This window comes from Antedon mediterranea, chromosome 9 (assembly GCF_964355755.1).
Source record: "Antedon mediterranea chromosome 9, ecAntMedi1.1, whole genome shotgun sequence".
In the NCBI taxonomy this organism is placed as follows: domain Eukaryota; kingdom Metazoa; phylum Echinodermata; class Crinoidea; order Comatulida; family Antedonidae; genus Antedon; species Antedon mediterranea.
Window position 1 is genome coordinate 8,110,346 of NC_092678.1, and position 12,171 is coordinate 8,122,516.

Here is a 12,171-nt window from a genome sequence, read left to right on the forward strand (position 1 = left end):
TTCTATAGTAGTAGTCTGAATACCATCACGGGAGACGATATGACCCAGGTATAACACCTCTGGGCGAAACAGAGAACATTTTGGCGGCTTCAATTTTAGTCCTGCACTTCCCAGTGGACTCAGTACTGCATCTAGGCGGTATATTGCCTCCGGCACGTTCTTGGCGTGAACGATAATGTCGTCTAGATACACCAGAAGAGTCTCCCATTGGAGACCTGCTAACACCCGTTTCATAAGGCGCTCGAATGTCGAGGGTGCAGCATTGCACAATCCAAACGGCATTACTTTCCACGAGTAATGGCCTCCCCTGACCACGAACGCAGACTTCTGCTGTGCTTCCGGGTCTAATTCCACCTGCCAGTAGCCTGATGCTAAATCGAGGGTAGAGAAACAAGTAGCCCCGTCTAATGCATCCAATGAGTCGTCGATGCGAGGTATGGGATAAGCATCCTTAATCGTGGCTTCGTTCAGTTTCCTGTAGTCTACGCAAAACCGTTTGGTTCCATCTTTCTTAGCTACGAGCACTATCTTCGCTGCCCAGGGGCTATTGGTTGACTCAATCACCCCCCATTCTAACAGTCTTTCAACTTCTTGTTGAATATCCACCTGGTATTGAATAGGGTGCCGCCGTGGTACCTCCCGATAATAGGAGCAGCATTTCCAGTTTCGATTCTGTGTTTTGTCAACCCAGTTCGCCCTATATCTTGGTCCCCTTTACTAAAAACGTCTGCATGTTTATTCAGTACCTGGGCAATCTGTTCACCGTGCTCTTGTCCCGCACTCTCTACACTACTTTTATACAGATCAGATAAATGGTCAGGAATGTGTACCGTTTTCTGCAAGTAGACTGTCGGTCGAGGTGCCTCTTCTCGTACTACCTCAACTGGGGATAGAACCCCCACCTTAGTACCTGCCAACAAATTATGAACTACTTTATCTGGGTTGTACACCCGCAAAGGGATCTGGTTCGCTCCGTCTGTAACCAATACTCTGGCCATTACGAGACCTCCGGCAGCCATCTCATTTGTGTCCAGCGGCTCCACCAGGCACTGGCCTCTGCTTCCAGCGGATTGTGCCACGTATCCCATGACAATTTGTTCATGGCCTGGTTCAATTGTTGTGGCCTGGCTCACTCGTACGATTGGCGTGAAATAGTCTCCTTCTGGATTGGAACACCGTACTCGTTCATCCCCTATTATAAACGCTAATTCTCGTGTATCGATCACTGCATTGGTTTTAAGTAGAAAATCCATTCCCAATATGCCGGATATCTGGATGTCCGCTACCAACACGTTCAATTCGCATGTTCTCTTACCAACCTTTAGCTCCAAACAAGCCTGGCCTATCGCTTTCAACGCTCCTCCGTCTATCTGGCGTATGCCGACAGAGTGTGGCTTAAGTTTTGGCTTCTGTTTTAACGGCAATTGCCGGAACACGGAAGCAGAAAGCAGCGTATCTGTAGCTCCAGTATCAATCAACAAAGGAATCTCCAAGCTATTGATTGTAGTTTTCACATATAGTCAATCCTTCGGGTCGAAATAACTCGTACTCTGGCGTACCTGTTCCCGTTCCGCTTGTTCCCCCTTATTCGTACTTCGATGCCCTTTCTGTACATCAACTTTCCCGCGGGCTACCGGGTCAGTTGCTGCTCGTTTCCCTGAAACGGATTATAACGATCGGGTCGCGATTTTTTTTTCCGTACGAGAGTTCCTCCATCGGTTTGTTTCGGACTCATTCGGCTCTCGGTATAAGCTCTCGGTCTGAGCTACGATACGCGATGGCCCCCCCCCCCCCCCCCCATCAAAATTTTTAAACAAACTCAATGATGCGTGACGGCATTTAATTCACTGCTGCTCCATGCTCCTACACGCGCCAAATACGAACTTCAATGTAGAACTGTATTACAATATATAATAATATTTAGTAGTCAATACCTGAATTGAAGGCTGTTTTTTTATAATTAAGGTAAGAATATCAATGTACAGTAATATGACTAGCGTAGCAGATATTGTAGGCCTAGTAGTATTAATATAGGCCCAACTGAATATCAATTATTATTAAGTTTACAATCTAATGAAATTTGCAAAAAATAACATGTGCTATACTCATAGCTACTGTATATGTCACACCATGAGGCAATTTTATTAGTATATTTTAACACCTGTACTTATTCTATCTATAGCTACAGTTTGGTGTAGGGTCGATATTGGAGGTCTTCTACTACTCTATACTTGGCAAGACCTAAGTAATTTTATAATCTTTAAAATTAAGTTAAATAATGAAAAAAAATTGTTAGCAGTATACCTGGACTAGGATTAAATATATAATATTGTATGAAAATGAGTGTAGTTTAGCATTTATAATAAGTCAACATAAAACTTTATTCATTTTTCATTGTGGGAAACAATTTTCGATATACAAACATAGGCCTATATACATATATGAAAAATAATAATAATAATAATATAGTACTAATAATGTAGTATATATAAGTATTTTGTATTTAAAACAGTTCAAATTTATTAAATTATTATAAATAATTGTTGAACCCGAACCCAGCCAGAAAGCTCTAAATTAAAGTTTTCTTCACACATTTCAGAATTTCGGTGGAAAAAATATGGAAACAGGTCATCATCTTCCTGATAACGTCAAGGTACACTCTTTACTTACAGCACATACCGTATATTCAACTTCAACAATGCTAACATTAATAATTAATAATAATTACAATTGTTCTCACCAAATAAAGCCAACTTTCTTATTATTCTCCAACACTGCAGTACTATTTTGAGATTTTTTGTGATTTCTACTGTCATATTAATAGTGTAATTATAGTTGTGGTATCAACTTTATTTTTTATTAAGTATTAAATAATAAAAAATTAATTATGCATAACGTAAAAAGTATTAAATATAGATATAATTTTTTTTATCGCTTTTGACAGAAACTCTTTCCAAATACAGACATACACGTCTGTAGTTATGAAAGCCATGAAAACAATTTTAATGAGCTTTCTTTTACAACAACTGTGAGACTACCACTACACAGTGAAAGTGAATTTGTAAAATGGTTAGAGGAATTTAATGAATTAAGTTACACTACATGGAGAGTGAAGAGGACATATCCACCACCTTCAGATAGACAATTTGTTAAAGTTCTTTTAAAGGTATGATCTTCAACAAAGTTTACATATATTTATAGGCTTATTGTAGATGGAATGAAATGTTCTAATGATGGTAAAATCCAAAAAACAAAAGCAAAAGACTTTTCACTCAGACCTACATACAATAAATGCATGTGGCCTTACTACACAATTACTATATTACAGTATACAACATGAAACCATGTGTGCTGCAAATTAATTAGTCATGTTATCTCTAACAGTACTTTATTTCTACAAGAGGTTATTGATTGATACATTGACATACAGCATCAATATGTCATTTGATAATGTTCACAATGAGTATTATACAATACATCATTTTAAATCACCTCTTTTAATGATCAAATCATGTTTAGAAAGAATATCGATGTCAACATGATACGAGACCAGAAAGTGCCTTGGCCAATTCTAAACGTCGAGTAGCCACAAAGAACACAAGCTGCAAAGCCGACATGGCGGTCACCATAAGAAATGTGAAAACTAAATCTAAGTATGTTTTTATACTCTTTTAATATAAATTTGTAACCATTAACCATATAGGCTAATACATATTGTCAGATTGTGTAAAATGATATGGTTATAGCCTCTACAGGGTTTAAAGGTTAATTTCAATTTTGTTTTTAAAATATTTCATTTTTATTTCCAACATAACTTGTTGTTTACTTTAAACAGATCTTCCGATACACTACTGGAAAAATTTCCCACAACTTTACGTATAGGGTTTTCACACAACCACAGAATAATGTGTGCTGACGCCCTTAAATACAGAGATGTTTCCAAGGAGACCATACATACGCTGTGTGAGTTGTTCAAACGCAGATATGGACCAACAGCTGCTGTGGAGATGGTAAAACAAGAATTGTTACTGAAACATGGTGAAAATTACCCAGTCATTGCAGCTAATAGGGCTCTTTGTCCAGACATACCATTTGCACATAGATATACATAAACCGTATCTAGTAGAATCATTAAGTCTGTCTCTTTAAAACAATAATTAATAATGAACAATATTTATTTATATTTATATTCACTTACAATTTCCAACTGGAACAACCATACAGTTACCCCATCATAATCACGACCATCAACAAAACCATTTTTAGTTTTCCTATGGCATCACACTTGCTTAATTGGTCTTTCTTCATCATTTGTAGTTTGCTGATTATTTTATATATACCATACTATCAGGACTACCTATAACAATTAACATTTTATTGGTAAGTAAAATATGGATTTCATCACTAAAATTATATTGACACAACACATTGTATTTTAGGTTATACACAAAAATGTTCAAAGAACTGTATGGGGACACATCTGACGAAAAAATGCTGTCAGTTTTAGAGAGTCATTGCCAACAGTACAATGAAGAGATGGAGAGCACGTGCATGGCTTTGAAAATTGTCAACAACAAGCCAATAATTGCAGTGTGTACTCCCCTCATGAAGCGCACCCACGAGACAATAATACATGCTGGTGAGATGGTCTTTATGGATGCATCGTCCAACATGGATCGCAACAACTGCAGTGTTTTTGTACTTTTAACACATAGTTGTGCAGGTGGATTGCCACTGGGTGTTTTAATAACGACGTCTGAATCGGAAGATACAATCAGAGAAGCTTTGTCTTTGTACAAAACAATTTTACCCGACAGGTTAGACATTCTTATTATTGACATAATTAATAATACTGAATAATATTATTTTAGGTTTTTGTTCTATTTATTTTTCAGTGAATGAGCAAAACTTCACAATTGAATATTTTTTTAAAATAATAAAATTAAAATTAAATTTTACAATTAAATAAAAATAATAATAATTAAAACGTGCCATTACATTCTTTTTAGGTCTTTTGGTGGACGAGGAGCAAGAGGACCACAGATATTTATGACAGATGATTGTGCTGCAGAGCAAAATGCCTTAAGGAAAGAATTTCCAGAGGCAAAGACTCTGCTATGCATCTTTCACATATTGCAGGCGACATGGAGATGGCTACGGAATGGAAAGAACAACATTGTTAAAGACAAGAGACCAGAGTGCCTAATGATAATGAAAAACATCATGTATGCTGACGATGAAACAGAAATGATGAAAATATATGAAAGAACAAAAGCAGATATGTCGATATCGGAGTAAGTTTGTGGCAGCATTATTATTAGTAAGTAATGTGCAAATATTGCTGAATTTACATATTGTAGCTTACAATTTTACATTACTTTTAATTTGCCATTCAGGAAATTTAAAAAGCACTTGACGGCATACATGGACCGAAATGAAGCCTGGGCATTGTGTATGCGTAAGGATTAGTTACGCGTGGCAACAACACCAATAACTTTGTAGAGGCGACAATGAGGGTGTTAAAGGACAAGATTCTCCAACTGCACTGGCAGACTTCCTAACACATATGTTTAGTGAACATTACAAACAGCGCCTAATCGACATTGCCAATGGACGATTATATTATGTCTTGACGTCACGATTTATGCCATCGGAAAAGAACATAACAAGAGACAATATCACCAAGGTATCGCTTCACGTTTTTGATTCATCCAGATGTTTTAATGACCATTTAGTTTATAATAGAGTCCCTAAAGAAAACACTTAGCTTAATTTTGTGACTTTCCCATCGTTAAACCAGGAGTGCCTGACACTATTTAAGTACAGATTTGACAGTGTCATCCATCACAGAAATACCTTATTATACCGTTAATCACTCCCACTTAAACACCCCTGGATCAACTTAGGACCAATCGTTACCCTCACAGATGATGTAATGACATTATGCAAATGAACTGAGCCAATATACTCCCAAGTTTCAGAAGGGCCCAGACACACCTCACAGCCACTTCTTCAGAAGCAGACCTACACACTTCACACCTCACCGACAGCATCATTGATCCTCCGCGTTCCTTATCTATACTTATAGTTGTATATTGTACTGAAGTATTATACTGAATAAACAATATATGTGTTACGACAGTCAAGCGAGTAGAGTCTTTCATTAGTACCTCAACAACGCAACATTATATTACATGGTGGAAGACCCAAATTTCATAAGGAACGGAGTGAGAAAACAAGAAATAAACACTTAACAAGACACGAAGACGAAGACGAAGACAAAAATAACCATATTTGTTTGAAAGGAGAAAACCAGAAATTTACTTTTAAACAAAAGACAATCTGAAATTATATTTGAATGAGATCGAGACAAGCAGAAATTTTATCAAATTATTACCATTGGATGAAGACAAAGAAGATAATCGAAGAAGACACAAAAGACAAGCTGAAATTATATATTTGAATGAGATCGAGACAAGCAGAAATTTTATCAAATTATAACCATTGGATAAAGACAAAGAAGATAATCGAGGAAGACCCAAGAAGAATCAAAACAGAAGCAAGCGGACAAGAACTGTTTCGTTTGGACACTTTCAACTTCACGCCGTTTTTTTTTCGATCGTTTTTTTAACATTTACTTTTTTGAACATTGATGAACACCTTTCGCATTTTTTTAATTCGTTGTTTGAAAATTTGAACATTGATGAGCACCTTTAACATTTCTTTAATTCGTTGTTTGAACATTTAAACAATTTTGAACACTTTTGCATTCCTTTAATTCATTTTAATTGGATCCGAAGCAGTTAATTCTTTTATTTGGCAATGAACTGACTGGGCAATACAAAACAGCGAAAAACCTGTTTAAAAAGGTTAAGAAAATGAGGATGTTAAAACAAAAGAACAAAGTGGATTATTGTACACAAAAAGCCTAACAATAGTACTCATTATTAATAATGATAATTAAAAAACAGGCTTAATTTATAATATTAAAATCACAAATGAAACCCTGTAGTTTTCAATATAATACCTTTTTTGAATGAATGATATACAGTATATATTATGACTAATTTTGTAATACCGGACCATATTTGGCGGTCAAAAACAGTCCTACTGCCCAGACCGATTTTATCCAGGCCGGACTAGTTTTGGCGGTTAAAAAAGGTCTGGCCGGACAGGTTTTGAATGCCAAAACTGACCATATTTAACTATAATTAAAGTATATGTTTAACAAATAACAGCATGATGAAAAAAATCATAGAGAATGTATTGAATAAATATTTATTATTTCTTATTTAATATAGATCACTACTGATGTAGTAGAACTTCTGAGTGTCACAGATTTTCAGCTTCGTGTGTATGATGTGGCTACAGTAACAGCAATAAAAGATGAATGTACAAATTCAAGTTTGTTAAATAAAGGGAAAGCTAATACATATGTCATCAAAAAAGTAGTATTCGAAAGCCTTATTTGTGAAGGCTTCAAGTGTTCTGAAATTGCTGCTATACTGTGTGTTAGTGTTCGTACAGTATTCAGACGACTACAGATGTATTTTTGAACCAATCCTGAGTTTTCTTCAATGTTCTAAAAACAATACAAATTTAAAATGAATAAAAATAATTTATCACAATCTGTAAATGTAGCAATTGAAGCTAAAACAATAAAACAATTGAATGATATACTATCCATAATATCTCAGTATGAATAAAAACTATTAAGCTATTTTACTTACAGACTCTGCTTCCATACTTAAGGCATTTTGAATTGTCCGTAAGTAAATTCGGCCTTGCCCTAACTTATCTCTGATGTTTAAAGGGGTATAACTTCCCTTCAGAGGTAAAAGTTTTCTCTCATTCCCAAAGCAGAGCATGATTTCAAATCCCCCTGCATTTTTCAGCTTGGGGAAGCTGGCGAATAAAACTGTTTCGAATTCTTCCGGGGTTGCATTTATATCAGGCACGGTAACATTTTTGTCCACAAGTCCGGCCTCTGCCAGCATCTGCTTTCTACATGCTTTAGGTGTTGCATCAGTATCTGGCTCAGCCTGGCAAACCACCTTCCTTGTCCATGATGATATTTTTTGTTTTTTTTTTGTTTTTTTGCATATGGCTTAGTTTTGCCTACTGGCAAAAATCTGGACAAAATGGATCCTATTAAAAAAACAGAAATAGATAAATAGATAACAGTATTTGAAGCCAATAATACAAAATTGATCGTTACACACACACAAAATTCATACTGTAAATTGCTAAATTAATACAAAAAAACACATGAAAACAAAGGTCATGAAGGATAACATGTGTCGATGGTCATCAAAATAAGTTTTAATGAACAAGATCAAAAGGATATGTTCACAAGTAAATAAGGCAGAATACATCAATAGAAGTTTGATAAAGAATAATCGGTTATGACATAGCTCCATCGTAAGCCAATTGGATGGCTGAACGGTTGATTATGCTCCTTTAGTGTTCATGGTCCCAGGTTCGAAACCCAACGATGCCTAAATTTTGTCTTTTTTTTTATAACGCTCCATCTTCTTTCTTGACCATTCACCATTTGGAGGGAGGGACGGTTTTAGGGGATTCCATTTACGACTTATTGTGTGGATAGCCATGGTGTCAAGAAAAAGGGGTAAACAACCTTGCATGCAAAAATACAGGGCTTTGAATTGGCCTATTTTGTTCCTACTTAAAGATTAAAAATATAAAGATTATTATTCACGTATTTCTTAATTATATCTATTTTTTTTAAACTTAATTTTATATAGTTTTATTACGGTATATAGTGGATAACTAGGCCTATCAATTATGTGACATTACAAAAAATTGCATATTTATTAAACAAAAAGTAAGATTATTAAGAATTTTTTTTTTTCAGGGTGAACAATACATTAAAAAAAAGTTTTTTTTTATAAATAAAATAAATAAGCCAAATCAATATACAGTAATTAATAATTATTAACTAGGGCCTAGGCCTAGTATAGGGCATAGGCTAGGCCTAGTAAAAAATATTATATGCCTAGCCTAGGTAGGCCTCTTCTATGACTGTTAGTACTTATGGCCCTGGTTAGTACTAGGCCCTAGGCCTAGCCTTAGGCCTAGCCTGGACCTATAGAAACTAGGACTGCCTACTAAGTATTAACTATAGTTATTATAATATTATAGTAATTATTATTAGGCATACTTTATATTAACAAACTAACAAGTCTAGCTAGGGTCAATATCCATAAAATGGCCATGACTGTTTAGATTGCATCTCCTCATAGTTTTTCTGTATCACGTGTATCTACTGTTTTGTGTGTGTTTCTGTGACGTGGGTTATCAGGATATTTCACTTTAAGTTTAGGCCTTCTACCTACCCATCCATACAATTATTACAGATCTAGCCTAGGCCTAGCTTAGACCTAGTGTCAGACTAACATTTAATAATAATAATAATCATTTACCCTTTCTCTCTCAAAATTTGTTAAAAGATGACTTAAATTTAGGTTATTCAACACATCTTTAATCGATTGGCTACTCATGTTGGCGCCATGATGATGAATTGTAAACTTTTCATAGACTCATTTCCAGCCGTTGATTTTCTTCCATTTGACCTCATGTCAAAGGTTAGAATTTAATTGCGCCGAATAAAAAAGGGCCGAATAAAAAAGAGCCGAACGTAATGGTAAATGGGCCGAATAGAAATGCGCCGAATGCTGAAAGAGCCGAACGTAATGTTAAATGAGCCGAATAGAAATGCGCCGAATGCTAAAAGAGCCGAACGTAATGGTAAATGGGCCGAATAGAAATGCGCCGAATGCTAAAAGAGCCGAACGTAATGGTAAATGGGCCGAATAGAAATGCGCCGAATGCTAAAAGAGCCGAACGTAATGGTAAATGGGCCGAATAGAAATGCGCCGAATGCTAAAAGAGCCGAACGTAATGCTAACCGAATAGAATTAACGTTTGCTGCCGGAGGCAGTGATGGCGTTCCATACTATACTAATATTTTTTTTTCAAATAGTATTAGGGCCTAGGCCTATGAATGATGATGTGTTGATTATATTCTGTGCTAGCCTAGTAGTATCTTTTTTATAGACCAAATCTCTGAATCAGAAGAAGCTGAATGCAACTTATATTGGTAAAACTGGCGATGACAATGATTTAAGAAGTGGGAAGTTCAACATTGTATTTTCAAGCCCTGAAACTGTTTTAACAACTCATAGGCAGATGTTGTTGTCCAATCCATACCAAAAATCTATTAAAGCTGTGTTTGTTGATGAGAGCCACTGTATAGAAAAGTGGTAAGATTTTTTCGTAAGATTGATATTTCAACATTAAGACATTTTAGTCAATCGATGGGACTGGGATAACGAAAAACAGTATTACATACAGACAGTAACTTAAGCACAATTAAACTAGAGTAGCTGAGGTTGAGTCTGTTGAAAATTAAAATGTTCATTTTTTAGTGATCGATCTACCTGTAGTTAAATAAATAACTTTCAAACAATGTTTTAATTAATAAGTCTGGGGTTTATTGTATTGTTGTGAAAATATGTTTTGCACAACAAGAAAATTGTAATAATTGTGTATTCCATATTTTATAGGGGTCACACCGTTGGAGGAGAGAGTGTCCCATTTCGTGAACACTACGCCAGGATTGGTGAATTACGGTCTATATTGCCAATGTCTGTACCAATGATTGCTCTTACAGCAACTGCTAGCAAGAAAACAAGAGCAACTATTATTAATGATCTACACATGAAAGTCCCAGTGTTAGTGGATTTGGGTGTAAATAAACCAAACATTCGGTACACAGTAATTAAGACGAAGCAAGGGTTCCGTGATGTTGATGCTTTATTTAGCATATTTGTGCCAATCATTGAAGAATTAAAAATTAAAAAAATAGAAGCATCCAGAACAATAGTGTTTTGTAGGAGGAGGAGTCACTGTAGAGATCTTTACGAAATGTTCATGACGGCTTTAGGTGTTGAAGCATATGACGCCACATGTAAACATGTAGATGACAGAGGAAGATTTGTGGCAATGTTCCAGCAGGCAACAGATGTTGATGTTAAAGAGAGCGTAATGTCATCATTTGCCGATCCGAATGGAGTAATCCGTGTCTTATTTTCAACAATTGCATTTGGTATGGGAATGGATGTCAAGGGACTGCAAACAGTAATTCATCTTGGCCCACCAGCAGACCTGGATGATTATTTACAAGAAACTGGCCGTGCCGGGCGTGATTCATTGAAACAGAGTTTTGCAATACTACTTAAATACAGCCACAGTACAAGAAGAACTTCTGAATCAATGAAAGAATATATTTCGGGTAATAAATGTAGAAGAAAAACACTAATGAGCTTTTTTGAGTGTGAACCATGCAGTGTGGTGAAACATTTGTGCTGCGATGTCTGTGCTGCCGTGTGCACATGTGAATGTGCATGCAATGGTGCTTGTAACTGTGATACAAAATGCACATATAACGACAACCAATTAGAAATTTCCATCAAAAAGATAATCCATCAACTAGATGCACGGCATTCTGCTTGTTTTCATAAAAAAGTGAATTGTGTATCTATCGAAAAGACATCCCAGATTAGAAATGATTTATATAGATATAGAAATGAACTGGCAGGTGGTCTAACAGATGACAAATTATTCACAAATGTAAATATTTCAACACAGTACAGTAATCAACTTATTGACCATATCATAAAGGATTTGCCCTACATACCAAATCGTTCAGTGTTTATGCAACATTTCTTATTTTATTCATCTGAACATGCAGAATGTTCCTGGGATATTATAAAATCTGTAATTAGTGATTCACAGATATTAGCTAATGACCAGTTAAATAGTGACAACATTTCTTCATCTGAGTCTTCAACTCAGTCCAGTGAAAGTGATTCTGATAATCATGCAAAACATCCTTTACTAAACAGCAGTGATGATGATTAAGTAATTGGTAATGGTTTATAATAGATTCAATGTTAACCTTTCTTTTTGCTAATGAGGCTGTATAGCAATGTTAAGCAACAAATTATACTTCATAACTATCTACTGTATACTGTACATAATAATATACAATACTGTATGACTCCACTCTATTTATAACGCTAATTTTTTAATGCATACAATACATTGATATATGTTGTTATACTTTAATCAATAAATACTACATTATTC

At 35.5% G+C, this 12,171-nt stretch overlaps 1 protein-coding gene and 1 pseudogene across 1 annotated transcript; both read left to right on the top strand.

The window, feature by feature from the left end:
- The first annotated feature begins 2,617 nt into the window (after positions 1-2,617).
- LOC140059281 (uncharacterized) lies at positions 2,618-7,715 on the top strand (annotated as a pseudogene).
- Positions 7,716-9,054: 1,339 nt separating this feature from the next.
- On the top strand, positions 9,055-11,943 carry LOC140059282 (ATP-dependent DNA helicase RecQ-like). The gene is made up of 3 exons (XM_072105149.1): positions 9,055-9,063; positions 10,078-10,283; positions 10,587-11,943. Exons 1-3 carry the CDS (start codon positions 9,055-9,057, stop codon positions 11,941-11,943), a joined length of 1,572 nt encoding a protein of 523 aa, XP_071961250.1.
- The last annotated feature ends 228 nt before the right edge of the window (positions 11,944-12,171 follow it).